We start from the raw sequence: 23,804 nt of genomic DNA, 5'->3' as shown, positions 1-23,804 counted from the left end.
CTCTTATTTTCCATTGCTTAAAAGGTTGCTCCATGATGCTGCATCAAAATGAGATGAAATGAAGATTTACGGTGGATGTGAAGAGGGACATTTGGAAAGCATATTTTTCCATAAAAACGTTTTTCTTAGGAAATGAACCTGTTCTCGTTCTCCCCCCTCTCTTTCTTTCCTTATATATATACTTGCAAGCACACACTTAGAATGCCCCCATCTCACACAGATTCAAATAGAAGGAGAAGCTATTGGGATAGATATTTGGCTTAAATCACAAACCCAGTTGTGCACCCTCCCCAGTGCCGTCACTTTGGAGACCAGGAAGCCAGTAAATAGATCATATTATACCCAGCTAGTTGCATTCCTGAATCCAAGTATATAACTATTAGAAATATTCTAACTAAAGGGGAAATACTAGCTGTTTGAAGAAAGCACATGGCTTTATTAATGCACCTATTAATTTTCACTCTGAAAATAATATGCACAGGAAATTATACAGGATAGACAAGATAAATAAATGTTAAAATGCCGCACAGTTTTATTATTTTATCAACCTGAAGACTATAACAGTTGATTCCTCCATTAAATCAAGTTTCAATCCCTTTACTTTTCCCATTTCCCTTTCCCATCACTAGATTCCAAGAATAAAATTGCCATCTGTTTTCATTTTCATATTACATATTCCCCTTTTCAAGATGTTCCTTTCTGATCTGAATGCGACATGATATGTTGTAGCGAAAGAGAAGACGAGGGCTATTATTACTATCAGGAAAAAGACTACTTCAAGGGCCCATCATAGAATGAAGCCAAGAGCTGAGGGCTTGATACTCATTGACCCTGAGTCGATTCAGACTGATGGTGACCCTGTCTCACTGAGTTGACCTGCCCTGTGGATCTCTGAGACAGTAAATCTGTGCCTGAGCATAAAGTCTCTGCTTTCTCCCACAGCGCAGCTGGCAGCTTCAAACTACTGACCTTGTGGTTAACCACCAACTCTTCACCCACTGCACCATCAGTCTCAGGGTTGGTCACAGTTAATATAGTAAAAAAAACATATGAAGGAAAATTGTCAAATATGAGAGAATATGTTGAAAAATTAGATATACTAGTAGGAAATATTGGTATAATTTTCCAAGTCTTTGAATGAATTAAGAAAAACTAAAGATATAGAGTGTTGTAGAGAAAGGTTTTCCAAGTCTTTGAGTATATCAGTAAAAATTTTTTTTAATGTATTAGTAAAATTAAGATACAGAGTATTATACACATGTATATTCATACACACATGCCCATAGAGTGCCTGGTGGGATTGAACTGCTAACCTTGTGGATAGTAGTCCAGCAGTAACCCATGAAGCCAGTTAGTTCATCCTGACCCACAGTCACCCTATGTAGGATTTGCTGGGCTTTCAATCTTCACAGGAGCAAATAGCCTTAACTATAGTTGGTGGGTTTGAACCCCTGACCTTGTGCATAGTATTTCAACACTTACCTGACAGCACCACCAGGGTGGGGGAAAATCAGGACAACCCTTTCACCACCATTATTTGACATGGATCTAAAAGTTGTAGCAGTGCTATCCAGTATCGCTCTCTCTGATGGTGGAAAGGCTCTGTTGTGATGACCAATATGGTAGCCACTGGTCACGTGTGGCTGGAGAGCCCATGAAACCTGGCTAGTATCATTGGGAAACTGGATTTTGACTGTTCCCTAATTTTAATTCCTATATATTTTAAATAGTCACAGGCCACTAGTGACTGCTATATTGGACATTGCAATAAAGCAAGAAAATGAAGGAGAGTTAGTCATACAGGAAAGGGAGAGCCAACCGCCATCGCCTTAACCTGCGCCATCGCCTTAACCTGTGTCTTCCTGGAAAACCAATGAGAGCCAACTGTTGGGTGAAGACCAGTGAACTGGATGATTTCAAAATAAATGCCTCACTTGCATAACCATCGCAGCTTTGTCAGAATTCAGCAAGGGCCAATTCGAACACATAATGGGGAAAAGACAGTAACAATAAATAAGAACTCATTTAACCAAGTTTTTGAAGAAAAGTTGCAAAATGCTGTGGATAGAAAGACTCTTGAGTAAATGGAAACAGGATGGACTTGTGGGATAGTAGCATCAGGTCTGAAGCCAGATCACGGGGGAGGAAATCCGGGTGCTGTCAGGTCTAACCGTGTGCTCACGGATAACTGATTCCATACCTCCGTGGCTCATGCCCCTATCTGTAAAATCGGGAGGACAGAAATCACTCCTCTATCAGGAGTTGTTGTGAGGTTTGAATGGACAGGCCTTTGAAGAGGGTCCGGCACACGGGTAGCAGACCACCAGTGTTCGCTGCTAGTATTAATTAATTTGTATCACTCTTACTATTAAATAGAATGACCTGGTAAAGACATCAACTGTCTTCAAATTATTGCTTACATTTGATATAATCCCCATGAAAATTCCAGTGGGAGGTTTTAAGTTAACAAAATGATCCTAAAGTTCATATGGAAGAATAAACATGCAAGAATAGCCAAGAAAAATGTGGAAACTTGCCCTAGCTGATTTTAAGATGTATTTTTTAAGGGGGAGTTTTACAGTAATTGAAACAGTGTATGGATGATTAGTGCCACCCTAGGCAAGCTGAACGTTGAAACCTAAAAAGAAAATCCATAGACGGAGCCAAACATTTATGTGAATGTAGAGTATAAGAAAGTGGGGTAAGGGGGGTGGGGTGGGGAGAACAGATCCTTCAGAAATCGTGCTGAGACAACTGGCTAACCACTTGGAAAAATAATTAAGCTAGATTTTTATCTCACACCTTACACCTAAACAAATTCCAGATGCACTAAACATTTAAATGTATCATGAAGCTATAAAAATTCTAGGAAGAAACAAAAATAAATGCTTACACAGCCCTCCAGTGAGAAGGATTTTGTAAAGCACACCACAAAAGGAGGCGCCACAAGGAAAATGTTGAGAGATTAAGTACATATTTTTAAATATCTCCGTTGCGGTGAGGGGGCGGGGGATCAAACGGGCAACAGAAGATTGGCAAAATGATTTTAAGAAATATAGCAAGAAAGGGATCCGTGATCTTGGTCTAGATATCTAAAAGTCCAGAGACGTTGAACTTCTCAGTGAGTAAAAGATGGGAAACGTGAATTTATAAGAAAAATAATGGGCAATCAGCAAATGGAAGCATGCTCAATGTAACCAAAGGAATGTAAATCGATACCCCGATGATCATTATTACTGTATCAAATTGGCAGAGATGAACAGAATACAAGGCTTAGTATTGGCAAGGATGTGGAGAAACAGTGTTCATTGAAAGACCTTTGTCATCTATTAGAAGGAAACTCAATATGAATCAGCCACTATTACACAGCTCGACCCAGGATCTCTATCTCAGTGCCTTCCAGGTAAATGACTGAGGATGTTTGCAAAGACTCAGCTACAAGGATGTAGCGGAAAAACAGATAAACAATAGCCCTCTAGGACAGGAAAGAGAGAAAGGTAACAACAAAACTGTGGCACAATGGGGAGTCTGTTATATAATTTCACCTCGCTCCTGAAATGGAATGTGATAAATTTCTTTGAAATCATCACAGCAGACTAGTTACTGATGTAAAGATGTCCATAATATAGAATTGTGCGTTGAAAAACAAGTTCTAGAGCAGCATACAATACGTTAGCTCCGTGTTCTTTCTGTTTTGTGTGCGCACATGCCTCTGCAGAGAGAAAGAGCTGTGAAGGGCGTCCATCGAAGGTCGACGGTAATTACCTCTGCGAGAGAGGTTTCTTTTCTTCTATAGCTGGTTTTCTAAGTTCCTACCACCAACCTGTGTCCCTGATGTCAGAATAATCGTAAAAACACAACTGCAATGCAATTTTTCATTTCAAAATGACTGCGAATGATTTAGGCCTTGCGCGTACATCGTAAGATTCGAGTTTGGCTGGTTTTCCAGGGAACGGGCTGAACTCACGCCTGGCCAAGGAAATGTCTTAGAAATCTTCACACCATCTTTATTTGTTCTGGCTGCCCTTTTTCTTGCTTTGGTATTCAGCGTCTTGTGCCAAGAAAAGATCCACTTTCATTGGAAATCCATTTGCAGGGAGATTAGGATGCTAAAAAAGAGACACTGGGGTGGACACTGGAGCAGGGATCCATTTTTATGCACGCTGTATAAGAAATGGACATTTCACAAATGCGGTAGTGGAAGACGTGCTAGCCTATCCGGTGTTGCAAGGAAGCCCCCTCCAGAGAACCAGCTGGCTCCTCTGAAAATGTTTTCTCCAACAGCATGGGTCATGAAGGTAGTTCTAAGAGGAAGCTTCCCGTGTGAGACTCAGCTTCCCCGGGCGGGCAGAGAGATGGCGCTTCTTCAAGTGTAGATGGTCCAGCACGCTTGCTTTAAAATATCTGCCCGGTTACCTGGGAACTCCATCTTCGGTAACATCTGGGCCTGGGCTTGCTCCCTGAGAGATCATTCAAACCCACCTAAGGAGCCCTGGTGGCGCAGTGGGTTACGTCTCGGTCTGCAAACAACAGGGTTCATGGTTCAAACCCACCAGAAAGATGAAGCTCTTGGCTCCCATTCAGATGTTCGGCCTTGGAAACGCACCTGGGCAGTTCTACTCTGTCTGTAGGGGTGGTTATGAGTCAGAACTGCCACGATGGCAGGGAGTTTTTGAGATGGAGCAGTGTCAGCGCTTGGTGACGTGAATGGTTGGGAGAAAGCCATTGTCTGTTAAAGATTAAGTCTCAGAAACCCAAAGGGGCTGTCCTACCCTGTCCTACAGGATTGCTAGGAGCCGGTTGCCGCAATGCTAGGAGCTGTGCCGCAGGCATTTCAAATACCAGCAGGGTCACCAGCAGGTTTCAGCAGAGTTTGCAGACCACGGCAGACTGGGAAGAAAGGCTGGTGATCTACTTGCAAGTGTTAGCAGGTTTAAACCCGTGTGGATCACAGCGGAATTCTGTCTGAAATAGTGCTGGGAGATGCGAGGTTGGAAGGCACTCAAAACACACAAGCATAGGACAGGAGCTCCCCTAGCATGCCCTCCGGGGTCTCCCTCCCACCTCTCCTCCCAGCTGCGGGGTAGTTTGGAGGGCAGTGCTTGTACAGAAGGCGTTAGCCATTTTGGTAGTCCTGTCCCATTCGCAATTCCCAGGGGAACATTCTTCCAAACCTACTACGCACAGCTCCCAGCCTGTGGGTCAGGACACACATACCTTGTGTATGAATCCTGAGTTGCCCTCCCCCAGTAAAACCAAAGCTTTAAAACATATATTTACTTTCAGCAAATTGCAGCTGCTTAAGTGCAGCACGGTTTCTGATCTCAGGATTCAAAACTCTCAAAGGCTGATGCTTTGCCTAGAAGGTAATTTGTAACTTTTATAAATGTCAAGAGTGGAGAGTTTTTGGGGAGCGGATTTATTATTGAGAAGAGAAATACTTTCCAAGAGCCCGAAGCACCATTACTTAGCTTGCATTTTCTTGCAATGCCTAAAACTGCCCTGGCAGAGACAAACACCAGATACCAAAATATTACTGATCCAAATGATGTAAAAATACTATATATCCAAATATATTGTTTAAAAATTTTTTTTAAACATAACTCCCAAAGCATTAACAAGAGGGAGGATGACCAAGGAGTTTAGTTACTTTTTTTTTTTTTTTTGGTAATTCATAAAGATGACATTAAAATATGGGTGGAAGATCATTTGCATCCTGTTCTAAGGGCTGGTGTACTATGGAGGCCAGCACTCCTTGTGGGCTGAGCACTGTGTCGGCCCAGCAAAGACAAGCGGGCCCAGCAGTTCTGCTAGAACACATACTGGTCCTCCCCCGAGAATGGACTCATGGCCTCTCACCTTTAGGTGCTCTCCTTCTGGGGCCATGAGCCATCTGGAATCTAGAGCCGCGTGCTCACACGCTGACCAAATGAACTCGTTTCATTGCCTTCCAAGACTGCCCTCACCTCGAAGGGCTGGCTTGGGTCAGTCCATCTCCTCTCAGAGCCCCAGCAGGAGGGCACGTCTCACTTCTGCAGGGTGTCATCTCTGTCGCTAGGAAACACCACCATCCGCATCTCATTAAATGTGCAACCTTTCAAATGAGTATTTGTCTGGGTGGTGCAAACAGTGAACGTGCTCAAAATGGACTGTTCAAGTCTACCCAGAGCTCCTTCAAAGCAAAGAAAGCCACCTATGGAAAACCTGATGGGCCACGGTGCTTGCCTCACGATGAGGAGCTGACAGTAACGCAGGAGAACCCCGCGTTACAGCAAAGTGTACAAGTCTTGCCCAAGGTCACGTAGCCAGCAGGAGATTGGCCCAAGCTCTTAATGCACTCATTGCTCTTTCCCTACTCCAGCCTGGTCCAAAGAACAGGAAGCAAAAAATTAATCATCATCATCATAATAAAAGATGCCTGCGGGCTCCCATGCCAGCAATTATTAGGTGTGGACCAGGGGGACACACCTGGAATCTGTTGGCCAATCTCATTCCCTGGTCTCTTGCTTACTAGCTGGCTGGGACTTCCAAGGAGACTCTCCAATCACTCCAGCCAATTGGGCCAGGGCACAGGGCAGGGAGGGAGATGGGTCATGTCTAAGTACACTGATGGTGGCCGGTTTGGTTGTACCCCTTGAAAGGCCTCCTTCTGGCCTCCTCTAAGCACAAGAGGACCAGCTCAGAGTGGTGCTGAGTTCTGAGTGTCTTTGCTGTATTGGCCTCACCCCCCTGGGCTTTTCTACTTCCCATTCTGTTTTGACTTATTTCTCATCCTTCTGACCTGTCTGACCACACGGTTCAGTGTCTCTAACTAGAAGCCATCCCTCTGTTTTGTCTGTTGATGTCTTTTCACGTCTTGGATCAAAAGAGCACTTAGACTTGTTATCTCACTCATCTAGGAAAACACCTCCCAGCCAGGGCCTGATCCATAGGGATGCTCAGTGAGCATGTGCCCCTTTCACATCCCCCTCTTGGCAGGAAGTCTCCTTCAGCTTTGCAGTAAGATTTCCATGTGGGATGTTCCTGATCATGGCAGACAAGCCTGTCTGTTTGGAGTGGGGAAAGTTCTCCCCAACTTGGAGTACTAATGGATTGCATTTCCCCCCTGATTTTTATGCAGTTGTTAAAAAGACTAACTTTTAAAAAAGCTAGTCACCAGTGAAAGCAATAAGAAATACCACCCTAACTGTAGCCTGCCTGTTCTCCCTTCCTTCGAAGACACATCCCCAAACCAGCTGATAATTTGGTGCCGAACAGTTATACTTGGCTCTGAGATGTCCTGAAAATGCTCCCTAGACCCAGGGGAGGCTTGAAGAAAAAAGGGGGGTGGTGAGCTCATTCAGCCCCTAACTCCACTGTTTCTCCCACTACCTAATGCCAATGTCGCCGTGGGAATGCAAATGCCACTTCAGGGCTGACATCAGCTCTTGGAGGGTTTTAGCAAGCTTCCCATCCTTTCCCCACCCCCTCTGATAAGTTGAAGAGATACTTCTCTTTCCCCTTTGGCCAGAAATAAATATTTATCTCAAGAAAAGATTGCCAAGGCTTGGAAAGTATTTGAGTTATTTAATCAGCCTTATAAAAAGATTCTCTCTGTTGGAGTTTGAATGAGCTATTGAATTTTAATCTTGGTTTTACCCCACATCCATTAGAGAGTGACCAAGGGCAGGGAAGAATTCTGGGAACCTCCTTCATCATGTCTGAAAGGAGTTACATCGACTGATGATTGAAACCCAGAAAGGCCCACATTCAGATGTATGGTTCTGGAAACGTGAATTCATGGCGAACCCAGGGTTTCCCAGAAGACTCTTTAGCTTAATCCTTAAAGTACCGTATGTACTCGAGTGTAAGCCAACCCGAATATCTGGCGAGGGACCTAATTTTAACACAAAAACTGTGTTGAAAAATGTGCTGAAAAACTCGGCATATACTCGAGTATATATGGTAGCGGCTGCCAACTCAAGTTGGGCCCCATGGGAACCCTCCCTCTGTGTGACAGCACAGCACTGCTTTGCAGAAGTCCACTTTCTTCCAAAGCATCCCTCGGTGGGCTCGGACTGCCAGCCTTTCCGCTAATAAAACAAACCCCAAACCTGTTGCCACTGAGTGGCTTTCCACTCAGAGTGAGCCTGCGTGGCGCTTGGCTTTGCAATTCTTGACAGGAGCCGACAACCTCAGCTTTCTCCTGCAGAGCGATCTGTGGCTTGGAGACACCGGCTTTGCTTACCTAACAGCAGCACCAGGGCTCCTCAGCCCTTCTGTTAGCAGCTGAGAACTCAACCATGTGCGCTGTCCATGGACTTCAAACGTTATCAGAGGGCTCTTTGGCCCCGGTCCCTTGTCCCAGAACTCATGCCTTCCGCCAGTGCCTACCCTCCCTCGTGGAAGGTCCTGGCTATTGGCACCCATTCGCTAAAATTTTCCAGTTCACTGGAAGTTCCTAAAGCCTCCGAAGCTGGTAGAACAGTGTAATTAAATAAGTAGACATGTCTCAACATTTCATCTTTATCTCTTCTAAGTTTAAACCTCACATAACCTATTTTCAAGCCCCTGTCCGATATGTGGCAACTTGTACTGAGACCTTATGAAGAGCCAGCTAGCATGGCTTGTATTTTAATTCGCTCTTATTAAATCCTCACCACAATCCAGGGATAGTGTCGTCATGGCCGCTGACGAATGAAGAGCGGGTGCCCGTTCCCACATCAGTCAGAGGAAGCCCTGAGATTCGAATCTGGGTCGGGTTGACGCTGAAGTCTACACTGGCCTGCCTGTAGCCTCTGGACTCAGCTTCAGGCGCACCCATATCTCAGTTCTGTGTTGTAAATGCTATTCGTGGGAAACCCCCCTGATTTAAAGGAAGCTGCCCGCCAGACTCTCTGGACCAGTGCTCCAGGTTAACTATGTCTGCAACTTCCCCATCCATCTCTCAGTCTGTTCTCATGCGGTGACTTGCATGCAGTTACGATGCTGGAAGCTATGCCGCAGGTGTTTCCAATACCAGCAGGGTCACCCAGGGTGGATGAGTCTCCCTGGAGCTCCGGATTAAGACAGGTTAGGAGGAAAGGCCGGGTGATCTACTGCCCAAGTCAGCCACTGAAAACCCAGTGAATCCCAACGGAACATTGAGCAATAGCGCGCCGCAGGATGGGTCCCCTCTCTGGGAAGGCGACGGTGGACTGCAGCACGTCGGTCACCAGGGGGATGGCGCAAGACCGGGCAGCACGGTTGGTCAGTTCAGTGCCCCATGGGGGTTTCCGTTCGTCGGAGCCAACGCAAGCCCTTGCCATAACCGTCTCGTGGGTATGCGCTGGAGCTTCCAATCTGGCTACAGGCCAGGGTATTCATATGTACGGCTCATCTAAAAATGCCCTTTCGCTTCTGGTTTCAAACTCCTGTTCCTCCCTACTTTTTTTTCCCCCCCGACTTCTAAACAGAAGCCAAGTGACAAGTCCGAGCTCCTGGTCTCCATTCCCCCTGCCCACTCGTGCTAACGAGCGGTGAAATGGCCGCCCGGCGGGCAGAGGAGTCGGGGCATCCATCGTCCTCGGAGGAGTTTATAGCCCCATCGTTGTCACGACACACGCTGGCTCTGGCTGAGGCTCCAGAGTGGCTGGCATGGCCTCCATGCCAAACGCAGCCGTGCCAAGGAGCAGATGAGGAGGACTTTGTGCCCTGCGTCCCAAGTGGCCGTTCCAGGAAAGAGTCAGATGAACCGAGTTATGGAAACCAAAGAGCCCTCCTTTGTTTAGAAGAGGGGGCGGGGAGGCGGGGAGTCACTCATTTTTGTGGTAAAGGGAAAACAGGCTCCAAACCAAACAATCTCTCTCAGAGCAGAAAATGCCAGCTCTGCCCAGCAGGGCCCACAGGCCTTGCAGACTGATGCCACCCTGTGACCAGGGGGCGATGGGGCTGCCCTCCAGCTTCGGCTTGGTCTCCCCGCCCAGCCTTCCAGGGTGCGCTTGCCCAGCTCGGCTCCAGAAATCTTGGGTTTCACCAGCAGGAAAGGAAACTGGAAGTGGGGCGGGGTGGGGCGGGGGGACGGCAGGGAAAGCATCTACTCGGCCTAGGTCCATCCAGCCCTCTAGATTTTGAGAGAGAGTGCTGGATGGCACCATGGGTGTCACCCAGGAACGTGCGACCACCAGCCGCCCCTGCAGGGCCAGTGGTGGCATGCTAGCGTGGTCACCCTTCTCGGCCTGACCCTGCTTTTCCCACACAATGCAGCCAGAAGTCACGAGGCTGTCTGCAGCTGGGCTCTGACTGGCCTATGGCTCTGTGGGCCGGCTCCATGGGCTGAGGTCTGTCCCCCCAGCTGTGACTAGGGCATGAGCTATAGGATAAGAGAAAATAAATAGGCTCTGGTAGCCACACCCATCCCTAGCTGTCTAACACAAGCGTTTGCAGGATAGAGAGTCTCTGGTTGAGGAAAAACCCCAAAGAAATAATTTCTAGTCCTGCCTTGGCCCCTGACTTGCTGGGAAACCAAGGGCCACCTTTGCTTCTATGAGCCTCCGTGTCCACCAGCCTCATGACTCCTGCCTTGCCGTTATTCACAGGGTGACTGTGAGAGGGACTCAGGGCAGGGTGGCAGTACCGTAGTCCGCAGCTTGGGTGTGGATCTCCTGTGGGTCACTGAACAGGGTACTTGACTCTGACTACCCCTTACCCTTCAAATGAAAGCAACAATCCTCCCCACTGCTTCTCCAAGAACTCCAATCTTGCCACAGTGAGTCCAGGCCAACTCATAGCAACCTGCTGGGATAGAATAGGACCGTCTGTTTGGGTTCCTAAGATTTTAAATCTTTGTAGGAGCAAACAGCCTCATCTTGCTTCTGTGGAGCAGCTGGTGGGTTTGAACCACTGACCTTGTCGGCAGCCCCCGTGTGTAACCCACTACACCACCAGAGCTCCTTTGTGTAGAGCCGGTGCCCATTAACTGCTGAATCTTGGCGAAATGGCTGTTGCCTGTTGAGGATAGTCCTTTTCAGCCTTGTCCTTGGACACGGTGACGCTCCTAGCGAGGCTGTCAGTAAAGCAGCTTTGGGCTTTCCCATTATTCATGTCTGTACCAGCAAGAGCTTCCCTACCTTGTCCCTGCTTTCTCGCTAATCCATCTTTTACAGCAAAGTCTGCTAACACTTCCAATGGTATCATTTCAGTTTTTCTTCAAAAACTACCCAAGTCCCCACACATCTTACAGAACTATCTTATAAAACACACATCTTATAGAACTATCTTCAGATCCTTCCAGCCAACAAAAAGAACTCAAATCTAACTTCTTCCTATATTGATCTTCCCAGATCCTACTGATAGCCCACCCTAAACCATGATGATGGTGTTTTTTTTCTTCCTGACTCCCTGTCTTTGCCTGTCTTTCCTCCCAGCAGGAACACCTCTTCCCCAGAGCCCTACCAAAGAACCCCTCCAGTTCTGGATTCCCCATGCCGTGACCACAGCACCCACCTATGAGAACTAACTCCCTGCCTGCCATCAACATTTTAAATCATACTGTGGCTTAGCCACCTCTTATATTTGCCAATGAACTTTTTACATGGATATGGCTTCTGGGCTTAGTCAAGAAGGTCTCTGAGGACCCATCTGCTATGTTCGTTTTTCCCTTGTGATTCCTGGTCTGTTGCCTTAAAGAGTTTGCTACTGGTTTACACAGCGATTCATCCAACTGGGTATCCATGATCTGGGGCTGCTGTTGAGACAGGAGACCTTGAGTTCAAGACCAATGGACCTTAGATCCCAGGAGTGTTTGGTTTGTTTGTGTGTTGTTTTAATGACAAGAAGTTCTTGGCTGGGACTCAGCCTAGAAAGAAAGCCTGGTACTGTCACAACATGGCCAAGTGCTGAAATCCTGACGCCGAATGGAATACGTTCGTTCGTCACAAAAGGACAGATAGCGTGTGATCCCTCTTGGATGAAGTCTCCGGGTTAGGCAAATGTCTAGAGACTAAAGTGTGTGGGTGGTTGCCAAGAGCAGGCAGGAGAGAGCTCAAGCCACGATGCTGAGGGTCACTGCGCTTCTGTTCAGCATGAGAGAAAAATCGGGACAGTTAAGCTGATGGTGGTTGAACGACAAGATAAACATATCCAGCATTACTGAATTGGCTGGTGGAGGTTGTTGAATTGGCACGCGTACTGTTACCTATCCATTTATTTTGCTTGTTTGTTTTTGAATGGTTTTATCGGCACTTCATCCACCTGTCAAACAATTAATAGTTCAGTTATCAAAAAACAAACAAACAAACCTTTAAATGACAAAAGTTCTTTGCTTTTCTGGTGTCTCTTTGGACTTGGGGCCTCTAGGGCTTGCTGAACATGACATTGTAAAGTGGCCTCGCTCCTTTTAATCCAATGACCCCCTTTTCACAGATGAGAAGCCCTTCACAGTGGAAAACACTTATTTGCTGTGTCCGGCGCCTGTCTTAAAAGAAGTTGGCATGTAAGTTCTCCCCCAGCCACTGAACCTTGAACCTCACAGCCAGGGCAAAAAGAAGAGGTATAGGAGACCAAGGGAAAAGAAAACGTGATCATGGCATTGGAAGTTCACCTCCTTAGCAAGCATTACCCAGAGCCCTCTGGGTAATGACGGTCACGGGGAGTCTAGCACAAGGATAAGTGTTTCGCAGAGAGGGTCGCACGTCCTGCCCCCAACTTCCCAAGGGCCCAGATACTCACGTTATCCTAGTTTTAGAGATGGGACCCTGTGGTCAGGACGCTACACTCCTAGGTGTTTCCAGGGTAGATGCACCAGGAGAAGACATGCCTGAGAGCCTTTCAATAGCTCACCCGAAGCCACACAGCGGCTCAAACCATGGTCTGCCTGGCTCGGTCACTCCTGCAGGTGCAGAAAGCTCTCATACTTCCCTGGGCACTCGCAACACCTCCCCTCCCCTGGTCACCCTGGTAAAGGAGCCCGAGTAGCATTGTGGGTTAGGTGCTGGGCTGGTAACAGTAAACCCGGCAGTTCAAATCCACCATTTGCTCCACAGAAGGAAGACCAAGCTCTGGTAAAGAATGATGGTCTCTATGCAACAGAATCAACTCAATGGTGGTGGGTGGGTGGGTGGGTTGCTTATTATGCTGGTAGCACAACAGTTAAGCACTTGGCTGCCAAGCAAAAGGTTAGCAGTTTTGAACTTAACGCAGAAGCTTCACAGGAGAAAGCTCGGCGACCTCCTATAAGGATTATAGCCAGGAAAACCCTAGAGGGCAGTTCCCCTCTTTCTTGTGGGGCTGCTATGCACTGGAGTCAACTCTCAGCAACTCACATTGTAATTCCCCTGAAAGGACATCATGAGCCCCTCTTAGAGATGAGAAAACTGGAGCCCAGAAAGACTAAGTGGGTTCGTGGCAACCCAAGAACCAGACTATGTGATGCCCAGTTTAGAGCCTTTCCTCTGTGTCTGCACAGCCCATTGGCTATTCACCCATTCAAGCCAGGTCCTTCTCAACGAATGTGTCAGGGAAACTCTCAGGATGGTGCAAATCCCACTGAGGTGTGATCAAGACTCAATAGAAGAAGGAGAATTGGCCCCCTGAGACAACCAAGGAAAACCAGAAAGGCAACATTGGTGCCAAAACCAAAAGCCAGCCCTTCTGTAAACGTGTCTACCACAGGCAGACAGCAGGCTGAATGGCTGCCTGAAAGAAGAGACATTTGTAGCTCATTGTGATCGGTGCCTCCTTTCTCCCATTTCTTCCCCTTCACCTCCTGGTATGGCTACTCTCAGTATTGGTCCTGAGGGGTTTATCTGTCCTGGATTTTGTGTTTCCAGCTCTTATCTTACCAGTGTACACAGCTCTTACCAGTGTACATGCTCCGGTTTAGCCAGATTTGTAAGGTAGAATTGGGGTCATGATAGTGGCATGTGGAGGAGGAAGCATTAAAGAACTAGAGGAAAGTTGTATGTTTCATCAGTGCTATGTTGCACCCTGACTGGCTCGTCATCTCCCCATGACCCTAAATTATCAAAGGTTCATGAGGGAGGGAATGTGGGGGAGAAAGAGGAAAAAAAATGAAGTGCTGAAACAAAGGGCTCAAGTAGAAAGAAAATGTTTTGAAAATGATAATGGCAACAAATGTACAAATATGCTTGACACAATGGGTGGGTGGATTATGATAAGAGTTGTATGAGCCCCCAATAAAATGATTTATTCAATTCAAATAAACAAATGTTTAAAAAGAGACATTTGTTCATCCAAATTCTGCTTTCTATCATTTATTGAAATTGCCAAGCCTCCAGCCCTGCCAGCCTAACATCAGCCTGTGATAGAACAGCTGGTCCCCAAAGGGCACAGAGTCCGTGCTGCAAAACGCAAAGTGCAAGCTCACGGTGCAGTGGGTCTCCTGGAGAGAGAGAGCAGTAGGGACCAATGAGCTCCTCTCTGAGATTGCTGGGTGAGACCGAAGCCACTCCCATCAGACCGCTGAGAGGCCAGAGAACTCCAGCAGCACAGCGCTGACCCCACTGAACTGAACTGGGTTTTGTTTGCATTTTCACCAGTTTTGTTGACATCTCATTTGGGTTGTTTTTGAAGAATAGCCTCTCCTAGTATTGAGTGCTCCCACTCAACATGAAATCTCTAGAACAGACAAGTATAAGAAGATCAACATCTATTGGTGGTTACCAGGGTGGCTGGAAGGAGGGGGCCCGAAAGCCAGCCCTTCCATATGCAGAACCTCTGGGCTCCTGTTGAAGGTGATGGCAAATGTGGGGAATGGTTCACGGGAATGGTTCCACAGCAGGATGGTCGTCATGAAGGTTACTAATTGGTCCTTTTAAAATACCACTTCCACAAAAGATTGTGGAAATAGAAAATTGTTAAAACCTGTATACCGGCCACAGTAAGAAAAGTCAATACGTTACTACATAAAAGATGACTTGGTCCTACTATCGGAGCTCTGGTGGTAAAGTGGGCTTCGTGTTGAGCTGCTGACTGCAAAGTCAGTGGTTCAAACCCACCAGCTGCTCCGAGGGAGAAAGATGAGGCTGTCTCAGTCTAAGAAACCAAAAGAGGCAGCCCGACTGTCCAGCAGGGGTGCTAGGAGCCAGCAATGACTTGGCGACAGTGAGTTTGGAGTTTGCTTTTGGCCTTGTTATCCTGCGACCAGTAAGTTCAATGGAGCAAATTGCACCCATCCAGGGAGATTTGATGCCGTGCAGGCAAGCCTTCCTTTGACACAACTGCTAGGTGCATCCTGCAATCTTTAGAATGTTGGAGGTAGATGGCCATCAGGGCTGCCTCTCCACACATTTTACAAATGGGGGAACAGGCCCCAAGGGAGAGGCGCTATTAGTTGAGAGTAGTGCCCAAAGGGGGCCTTCATCCCCCACTATCTGCTCACTTCTCATTGCCCACTCTGCTCATATCTCTGATTCCCTCACTGTCATTGCAGGAAAGCCGCACTCCAGGTCAGCATGAACGATGGCCTCTCTTTCATCTCCAGTTCTGTCATCATCACCACCACACACTGTGTAAGTCCTAACCTTTCCCTCAACCCCTTACCTCGTTACCATCACCGTCATAAACACCTGTCTGCTCCAGAGTTGTGGTCAGGTGCCACCGAGTCAGTCCTGATTCACAGCAACCCAGTGTATGGCCAAACGAAACACTGCCTGATCCTGCACCATCCTCACAAGTGTCCTTTAGACTGTATGTTGGAGACCGTGGTTCCTGGAACGTTTCCCACCTTGGTGTTCTGTCCGTGAAGCTTTACTCCTGGCTCTCCTGGGCCATTGAAGGGCTCGGTCCGGGGCTGCTGTTTCCCTGGAATATGTGATCAATACCTGGACTGGGCATCTCCTGCCTCGCCACTTGGGTGATGGAGGAGAGACCTGGTGCACTGGCTCGCCTCGATGTCAGGTTACAGCCAGTGTCTGTGTGGTGTACCGAGGGCAGGTGTTGGGTTGGCGTGGGCGGAAGAAAGAATAGGTTGACACACTTCTGTAAAGCACGTTTTCAGGAAGTTGTTGTATATGGAGAAACAGGAAAGAGAGGTGGGCGGTCCCTGGAACAACAGGTGGTTGGTCTACAGAGGATTTTTGAAATCTAAGATGAGAGCTTTATCTGTCAGTTTTTCATACTGTGGTGGCTTGTGGTGCTGTGATGGTGAAAGCTACTGTGTCACTGGTATTTCAAATACCAGTAGGGTCACCCAAGTGAACAAGTCTCAGCCGAGCTTCCAGACTAAGGGCAGACTATCAAGAAGCAACGGGCTGTCTAGTTCTGAGGGATTAGCTGCTGAAAACCTTATGGGCAGCATCGAAACATTGTCAGTTACTGAAAACCTCCTAAATAGAATATTATTAGAGGTAGTGCCAGAAGATTGAGACTCTCGGGTCTGAAAGCACTCAAAATGTGGCTGAGGAAAAGCTACCTTCTCAAATTAGAGTCAACCATAAAGTCATGGCTGGAGTAGAGCCTGCGGAATAAAACCCAGAGAACCTTCATTTGCTGCTGGGGCGTGACTCAAAATCATCAATTAATAATTAGAACATGGAATGTACAAAGTACAAATCTATGAAAACTGGAAGTCATTAAAAGTTAAATAAATGCATAAAGATTGCTTCTTTAGGCATTAGTGAGCTGACATGGACTGGTCTTGGTCATTTGAGTCAGAAAACCATATGATTTCCTATGCTGGGAATCACTCAATCAAGAGGAACGACATGGCATTCATGGTCAAAAAAGACATTCCCAGATCTATCCTGAAGTACAATGTTGTCTTTACTAGAATAATGTCTAACCCTATACAAGGAAATCTAGTCAATATAGCTATTATTCAAATCCATGCACCAACCACTAAAGCTAGTGATGAAGAAATTGTAGAATCCTTCCAATATCTCCAGCTGGAAATTGATCAAACATGCACTCAAGATGCAGTGATAATTATTGGCAATTGGAATGCAAAATTTGGAAACACAGGAAGGAACAGTAGTTAAGAAATATGGTCGTGATGAAAGAAATGAAGCTGGAGATCACATGATAGAATTTTGCAAGACCGATGTCTTGTTCATAGCAAATACCCTTTTCAACAACACAAAAAGCAACTACACACATGGACTTCTCCAGATGGAATACAAAGAAATCAAACTGACCACATCTGTGGAACGAGATGAAGAAGAAGCTCAATAACAGCAGCTAAAACCAGGCCAGTGTCGGTTGTAGAACAGACCATCAATTGCTCATATGTGAGAGTGAAGTTGAAGAAAATGAAATCAAGTCCATGACAGCCCAAACACAACCTTGAGCCAAAATATAACCTCAAGTGTATGTCCCACCTGAATTTCTAGAATAGATGCATTAAACACTACTGCCATGGGCCGACATGAAGAATATCATACATGAAAAAAGCAAAAGGTGAGTGGCAAGAAAGAAAGAAAAAACAAAAGTGGCTGTCAGAAGAGGCTCAGAGACCCAGTCTTCCTTGTAGAGTAGCTTAGGAAGATGGAAGAAAGGATGAAGTCAAAGAGCTAAACAGAACATTTCTAAGGGCAGCGGGAAAGACAAAGTAAAATATTACAATGAAGCGTGCAAAGACCCAGAAGTAAAACACCAACAAGGAAGAAAGCAGCATATCTGCAGCTGAAAGAACAAAAGAAACCATTCAAGCCTCAGGGTGGGAAATTGAAAGAGTCTATGGGCAAAAGATTGAATGATGCAGCAAAAGGAGGGGAACGAATACACAGAGTCGCTGTACCGAAAAGAACTAGTCTACATTCAACGGTTTCAAGAGGTCGCCTCTGGGCACGGACCAATGGTACTGAAGGGGGAAGTTCAAGCTTCCCTGAAAGCAGTAGTCAAAACAAGGTTCCAAAAATTCATGGACTGCCCGCTGGAGGGTTCTAACAGAAGCACTGGGACCAGTTACTCATCTGTGCCAGGAAATGTGGAAGACAGCTCCTTGGCCAGCTGACTGGAAGAGCTCCATATTTGTACCCATTCCAAAGAAAGATGACCCATCAGAATTCTCAAATTATAAAACAATATCATTGATATCACAGTCAAGTAAAATTTTGCTGGAGATCATCCAACCACGATTCCAGCAGTATACGGACAGGGAGCTATCAGAGCTTCAGGCTGGATTCAGAAGAGGCTATGGGACAAGGGATAGCATTACTGATGGCCTATCAATCTTGGCTGAAAGCAGAGAATCCCAGAAAGATGTTTACTTGGATTTTGTTGACTATGAAAAGGCATTCACTTCTATGGATCATAACACTGTGGTTAGCCGTCAGAAGAATGGGAATTCCAGTACCCTTCATTGTGTTCACAAGGAACTTGTACACGGATCAAGAGGTGTGTGGCCAGAACAAGGGAATACGGCCTAGTTTAAAATCAAGATAGGTCTGCATCAGGGTTGTATCCCCTCACCTCACCTATTCAGTGTGTATGCTGAGCAAACAACCAGAGAAACTGGATTACATGAAGAATGTTGCATCAGGATTGGAAGACGGCTTATTAACAGCTGGTGGTAGGCAGATGACACAACCTTGCTTGTTAAAAGGAAGAACTTAAAGCGCCCGATGATGAAGATCAAGGATTGCAGCCTTTGATGTGGATGACAACTCAATGTAAAGAAAACCAAAATCCTCACAACTGGACCAATAGGAACATCATGGTAAATGGAGACAAGGTTGAAGTTGTCAAGGATTTCATCTTGCAAGGATCCACAATCAATGCCCATGGAAGTAGCAGGCAAGAGATTAAAAGGTGCATTCGGTAAATCTGCTGTGCACGACCTCTTTAATATGCGCAAAGATTGCTTTGAGGACTGAGGTGTGCTTGACTCACGCCATGATATTTTCAATTGCATCGTTCGCATGTGAAAGTTGGGCTTCGAATAAGAAAGACAGAAGAAAAACTCTATGCCTTTGAACTATGGGATCAGTGAAGAATGCTGGAAGTTCCATGGACTGCCAGAAGAAATGCTTGTACGTCTTGGAAGACGTACAGCCAGAGTGCTCCTTAGAGGCAAGAACGACAAGCCTGTGTCTCACATACTTTGGACATGTTCCCAGGAGAGACCAATCCCTGAAAAAGGACCTCATGCTTGGGACAGTAGAGCAGTAGAAGAGCCCTCAGCAAAATGGATCGGCAGAGTAGCTGCAACAATGGGCTCTAACCTAAGAACAAGGTGAGGCTGGTACAGGACTGAGATGCGTTTCCTGTTGTGTGTTGTCAGTACGCCGTGGCTGTGAGTCAGAAGTGACTGGAGGCCACCTGACAACAAGTCGAGTGGCCTTGCAGCTTGCTGACCTGGCTGTGCAGACCATCCAGGAAAGAAAGGGAAGTTGAGGAAGCTGGCGAGGGGAGAAAGTCCCTCTGTAAGAGGGACCGTGAGGCAGGCGTGACAGCTGCCTTCTCTGAAGTTCTAGGATGCCCCTTCCCCACATCTTTCACATCAGGTGAAAGATCCAGTTTCCACTGCTCTGAACACTTCAAGTTACTTACAGAGCTTTTAAAAAAACATCGATGCCCTGGTTTGAGGCCAGACCTATCGAAACAAAATCACCCGAGTGGTTTTCTAGGTTTGATGGTTTCAAGATCTCCTTAGATGCTGCTGAGAACCACCTGGGCCACGAAGTCATGTGCTGTCAGTCTCTCAAGTTCAGCCAGTTCAAGGGCAGTCGGGGCTTAGTTAGGTGGTGGACAGACCACAGGCCCGAACATGAGTATTTCCAAAGCAATCTTTGTCTGAATATTCGACTTCTGTGTGCTGTTGCATCTCTAGATCATTCCAGAGCCTTCATAGGTTTGCTCTAGGGATCAGCCTAGACAGGCAGGATGGCCATTTGCTGACTGACCTTGGGAAGAGGTGTGTGCGGATCTTGCTCGGTTGTTCCAGCTGTGTTCTTAGCACATTTGGGTGGACAAGAGGTAATAGGCATGTACAGGAGCCAGACAACATAAAAATGAATCATCTCCTAAGACCTGGCCATGTGTGGGTAACAATCAGCCTCCCCTCACCCCGTTTTTCGTGCTCAATTGGGAGCAAACCAGTTGGTTTGATAAAGCAGGCCACGGCAGCCCAGTGGGTTCAGGAAAATCTTACTGAACCAAAGAAACAGATTAGAGTTGTCCCAGAAAGAGACCCCCTTGAAGACCATGCAGCTTTCAGACATTCGGTTGACCCTCACATCTGAAAACCTTGTAGGACACCCCAAATTTAGAAGCTCTGCCGAAACAGCAACGTTTCTCCGAGCAGTCCCTGCCTGACTCTTTTGCGTAGCTATAACTGTGTGTGTCAATTCTTTTGGAAGCTGCCAAGCTGCAGGATATGATTAAAATGCCCCCAATCTAATAACTCCATTCCGGATCCCTCCCAGCTTTTGAGTGATCCAACAATTTTTGACCTGCCATTATGTCTCATTATGTCTGACTGACGGTACCACAGAGCTGCAGACACGGCCCTGGGGCTGGAAGGGCAGGCGAGGTGTGAAGGGCAAGCATGTGAGGACTGTGATAGAGCAGCTACAGCGCGACACATTTAAACCCTGGTCTCTAAGCCAAAAGGAAAGGGTGTCCTTACCAATACGCTGCAAAATTAAAAGAAATCCCACTACCTCTTCCTGACTAATTTCAGGTTGCATCTGTCTTGTCAGTGCCTGTCACCAAGCTTTCTGTTTAGCCCATCTCATAGCATCTGTATCTTCCTTTTCACTTGAAAGTGTTGTATGTCAACCACGACCCTGTAATTTCAGACCCAGGTCCATTTGTTGATTTAGTCCACAAATATTCATTGATTAGGCAGAATGTGCCAAGTACTGTCCTAGGTTCTTGGGTTACAACACAGAACACCACATGCCTATTACGGGGGCTAGAGGGAGATGCAAATTATAAACTATAAACTTAATAAATAGATTACACACTAGGCTAAAGAAAACACTATAGGAAAAAACAGAGCAGTATAAGAGGATTTGGGACAGCTTGAGTGAGTAGCTTCCAGTTTTAAGTAGAGTAATATACATTGAGAAGGTGGTATTTGAATAGTAGCGAAGTTAACTATCAGACTACCAGAGGAAGACCATGTGAAACAGAGAGCCTTAATACTAAGACCTTAGGACCTGGTGTGTTCAAGGGAAATCTAGGCGGCCACTCAAAGGAATCCAATGTGTTAGGTGAGCAGTAGGCGGTGAGGTAAACAGGATGGAGGGTGTTAGACTCTTATAAAGGACTTGATTTCTGAGCAGAACGGTGAGGTGAGCTAGCTTACGTTTGAATCATTCCGACTGGTGGGATAGCCCATGCAGAGACAAGGCTGGGAATAACAAGACCAGTTAGGAGGCTTATGGCAAAAGGTGATGGCAACTTGAACCCAGGAGGAGTGATGGAGGTGGGGTCGAGTGACCAGAGTCGGATATCTTTGTAAGTTGAGGTCACCATACCAGATTTCCAGAAACACTGGAGGTGGCCTTGAGAGGAGAGGAAGCCAGGGTGGCCCCATGAGATCTGACCTAAGTAACTGAGAGGGTGGAGTTGCTATCAGCTGACAGGAGGAAGACTGCATGTAGGAAAAAATGTAGGGGAGGATGAGGAAGATCAAGAGATTGGCTTTGCTGTTTACTCCTTTGATGGCCTTGACCAACATGGTTCACCCCTTTGTGCCTCTGTTTCCTAATCTGTAAAGTTAGAAAAATAAGTGTCTCTCTTTTCAGTACTGTGAACACACGCACACACACACACACACACACACACACACACATACACATATAATGTTCTTCGATGTCCTGGCAGGTAGTAAGCATGTAATAAACGTGTATGGTTAGTATAGTGTAAGCTTCCTCAAAACGATTGAACGCAGTAGACACTTCCCCCAGTATTGGCTCCTCCTTCGGAGTCTCTTTACAACAAAGATGCTCTTCTAAGACGAGATGTGTCCCCGGGGATGCATGTGTCGTCATTCTGTCAAGCCCAAGGGGTTGAAAGGGACAGCCAAGACGGTCAAAGTCACCCAGGAAAATGGACCTGTCTTGACACATAAAATCCCAATCCCCAACCAGGCTCAATGCAGACTCTCAAATCAAAGACTGAAACCATCTATGGGCAAAAACAAGCGATGCAGGTGGGATGTGTCGCCCTCCAGAATACAAAGGAAGGTCTTGGATGTGAGTTTGTTTCTTGGGCAGCTGGTTTGGAAGACATGGTTTTTAGATTTTAAAATACTGATCCCCTGAGTCTGACGAAAGGGTTATTCTAGTCAGTGCCAGTTGAAGCGTGCCCAGTTTTTCACCTGGCACCAAATATAATTTTAAAATATGTAGCGGAGACTTTTCTTTTCTCACTTTATTTGGTGCCTATTTGGACAACTGTGTCACAGATTTTCAAGATCCATAGCAAATAATGGTTGCAGCTGCCAGAAGCAGAAATTCCATGAAGTTTTACGGAAACCCAAGTTTTCCCATCCAAGAGCTAAAAGATTCTTATGCAAATGTAAACGTTGTTGCGTTCCATAACTATAAATCCAAAAACCAAATTTATGGCCATCAAGTCAATTCCAACTGCAGGATGGAGGAGACCTGCCCGGGTGGGTTTCTGAGACGGTAACTCTTTACGAGAGTAGAAAGGTGCATCTTTTGTCCATGGAGTGGCTGGTGGCTTTGAACTACTGAGCTTGTGGATAGCAGCCGATTCCTCACCCACTGCTCCATCAGGCTCCTAGATTTTATCAAACATCCAAATTATCAAACACCCAAAATGCTCCCTCATAAGCATATGTGAATATCTCCCACAGTTTAATTTTTCACTGTCTTCCTTTGCTTCCCCATCCCCCAGCAATAGATTAAAAAAAAAAAAAGTGTCTTTTAGAGAACACAGTAGGCATATTCAACCCCCTTGAAGAACTTTGCATAGAAGTGCCCTCTTATAGCTAGATATGTTTATATTCTATGATTCTCCACCCAAAGCATGCAAATAGCAAGCATGATTCAACAGAGACTTATTGGCTGGTGTCTCCCAGGCTCCATTCTCATGTCACAGATCCACCATGCTTAAAGCGATTATAATCTGGTTGGGAAAATGAGTACCAAAAAGTGAGGAATAGGTGTATTTTATACACTGAGATATCACTAATTTTTAAATATTCTATAATATCTATATTTTCATTTTCAAATTTGACCATTTCTTTTACCCTATGAATTCTTTATTGTTAACAATTGGTAGAAGTTAATCTTCAAGTACTTATCCAAAAGAATACATGAGTGAATTATTTTCTGAGCCCCCCCTACAAATTCATATGTGTCTTTCTGACTCCTGCCCCTCTACGAAGCCTACACAGCTCCTCTGGGTTTTTGGTAAGTTTCCCCTTCTCTGAAAGTTCTTCTGCTACAAAATGGTGTCACATTGCTTAGCCTCTTCTAGCATTTATTGACACAGCAGTCAAGTTATAGAGTTGACTGATTTGTAAGGAAACCTTCTTGGGAAGCCAGGAAATGTACCAAATTCTTCTTCATCATAATGGTTGAAATCTTTTGCCAGAATGTCTAAGGGTTAGTCTATTTTTATGAAATATTTTGGGCACATGGTAAGCCCTTCCGTCTGAATGCATAAGTTCTTTATCCGCTCAAGAAAGTGTCACCTGTTACGTCTTTGATCATTTGTGATCTTTTTTTTAGCTTCTTCAGAAAAACCAATTATCCATCTATTTACTTTGCATGGCATGCCATCCATATTCTCTCCTCTCTCTGTTTTTTTTTTAATTTTTCTCTTCATCCTTGAAGCAGCCTAGGGCAGGAACTAACAGCTCAGATTTGAAGGTTAGACCCCCTTCATTCAGACGTCCATCCTTTAAC

At 46.0% G+C, this 23,804-nt stretch overlaps 1 protein-coding gene across 1 annotated transcript in view; it reads left to right on the top strand.

Moving 5' to 3' along the window:
• ANTXR1 (ANTXR cell adhesion molecule 1) overlaps nucleotides 1-23,804 on the top strand; it is a 258,401-nt gene that overhangs the window by 104,120 nt on the left and 130,477 nt on the right. Inside the window, exons 9-10 of the mRNA XM_045294087.1 lie at nucleotides 12,382-12,451; nucleotides 15,410-15,488. Coding sequence (XP_045150022.1) covers nucleotides 12,382-12,451; nucleotides 15,410-15,488 — 149 coding nt within the window. The remainder of the gene's footprint in view (nucleotides 1-12,381; nucleotides 12,452-15,409; nucleotides 15,489-23,804) is intronic.

Source organism: Echinops telfairi, unplaced genomic scaffold (genome assembly GCF_000313985.2).
Source record: "Echinops telfairi isolate 266 unplaced genomic scaffold, ASM31398v2 ScPeMD7_2573;HRSCAF=3158, whole genome shotgun sequence".
NCBI lineage: Eukaryota > Metazoa > Chordata > Mammalia > Afrosoricida > Tenrecidae > Echinops > Echinops telfairi.
This window is presented reverse-complemented; position numbering and strand designations above follow the sequence as displayed.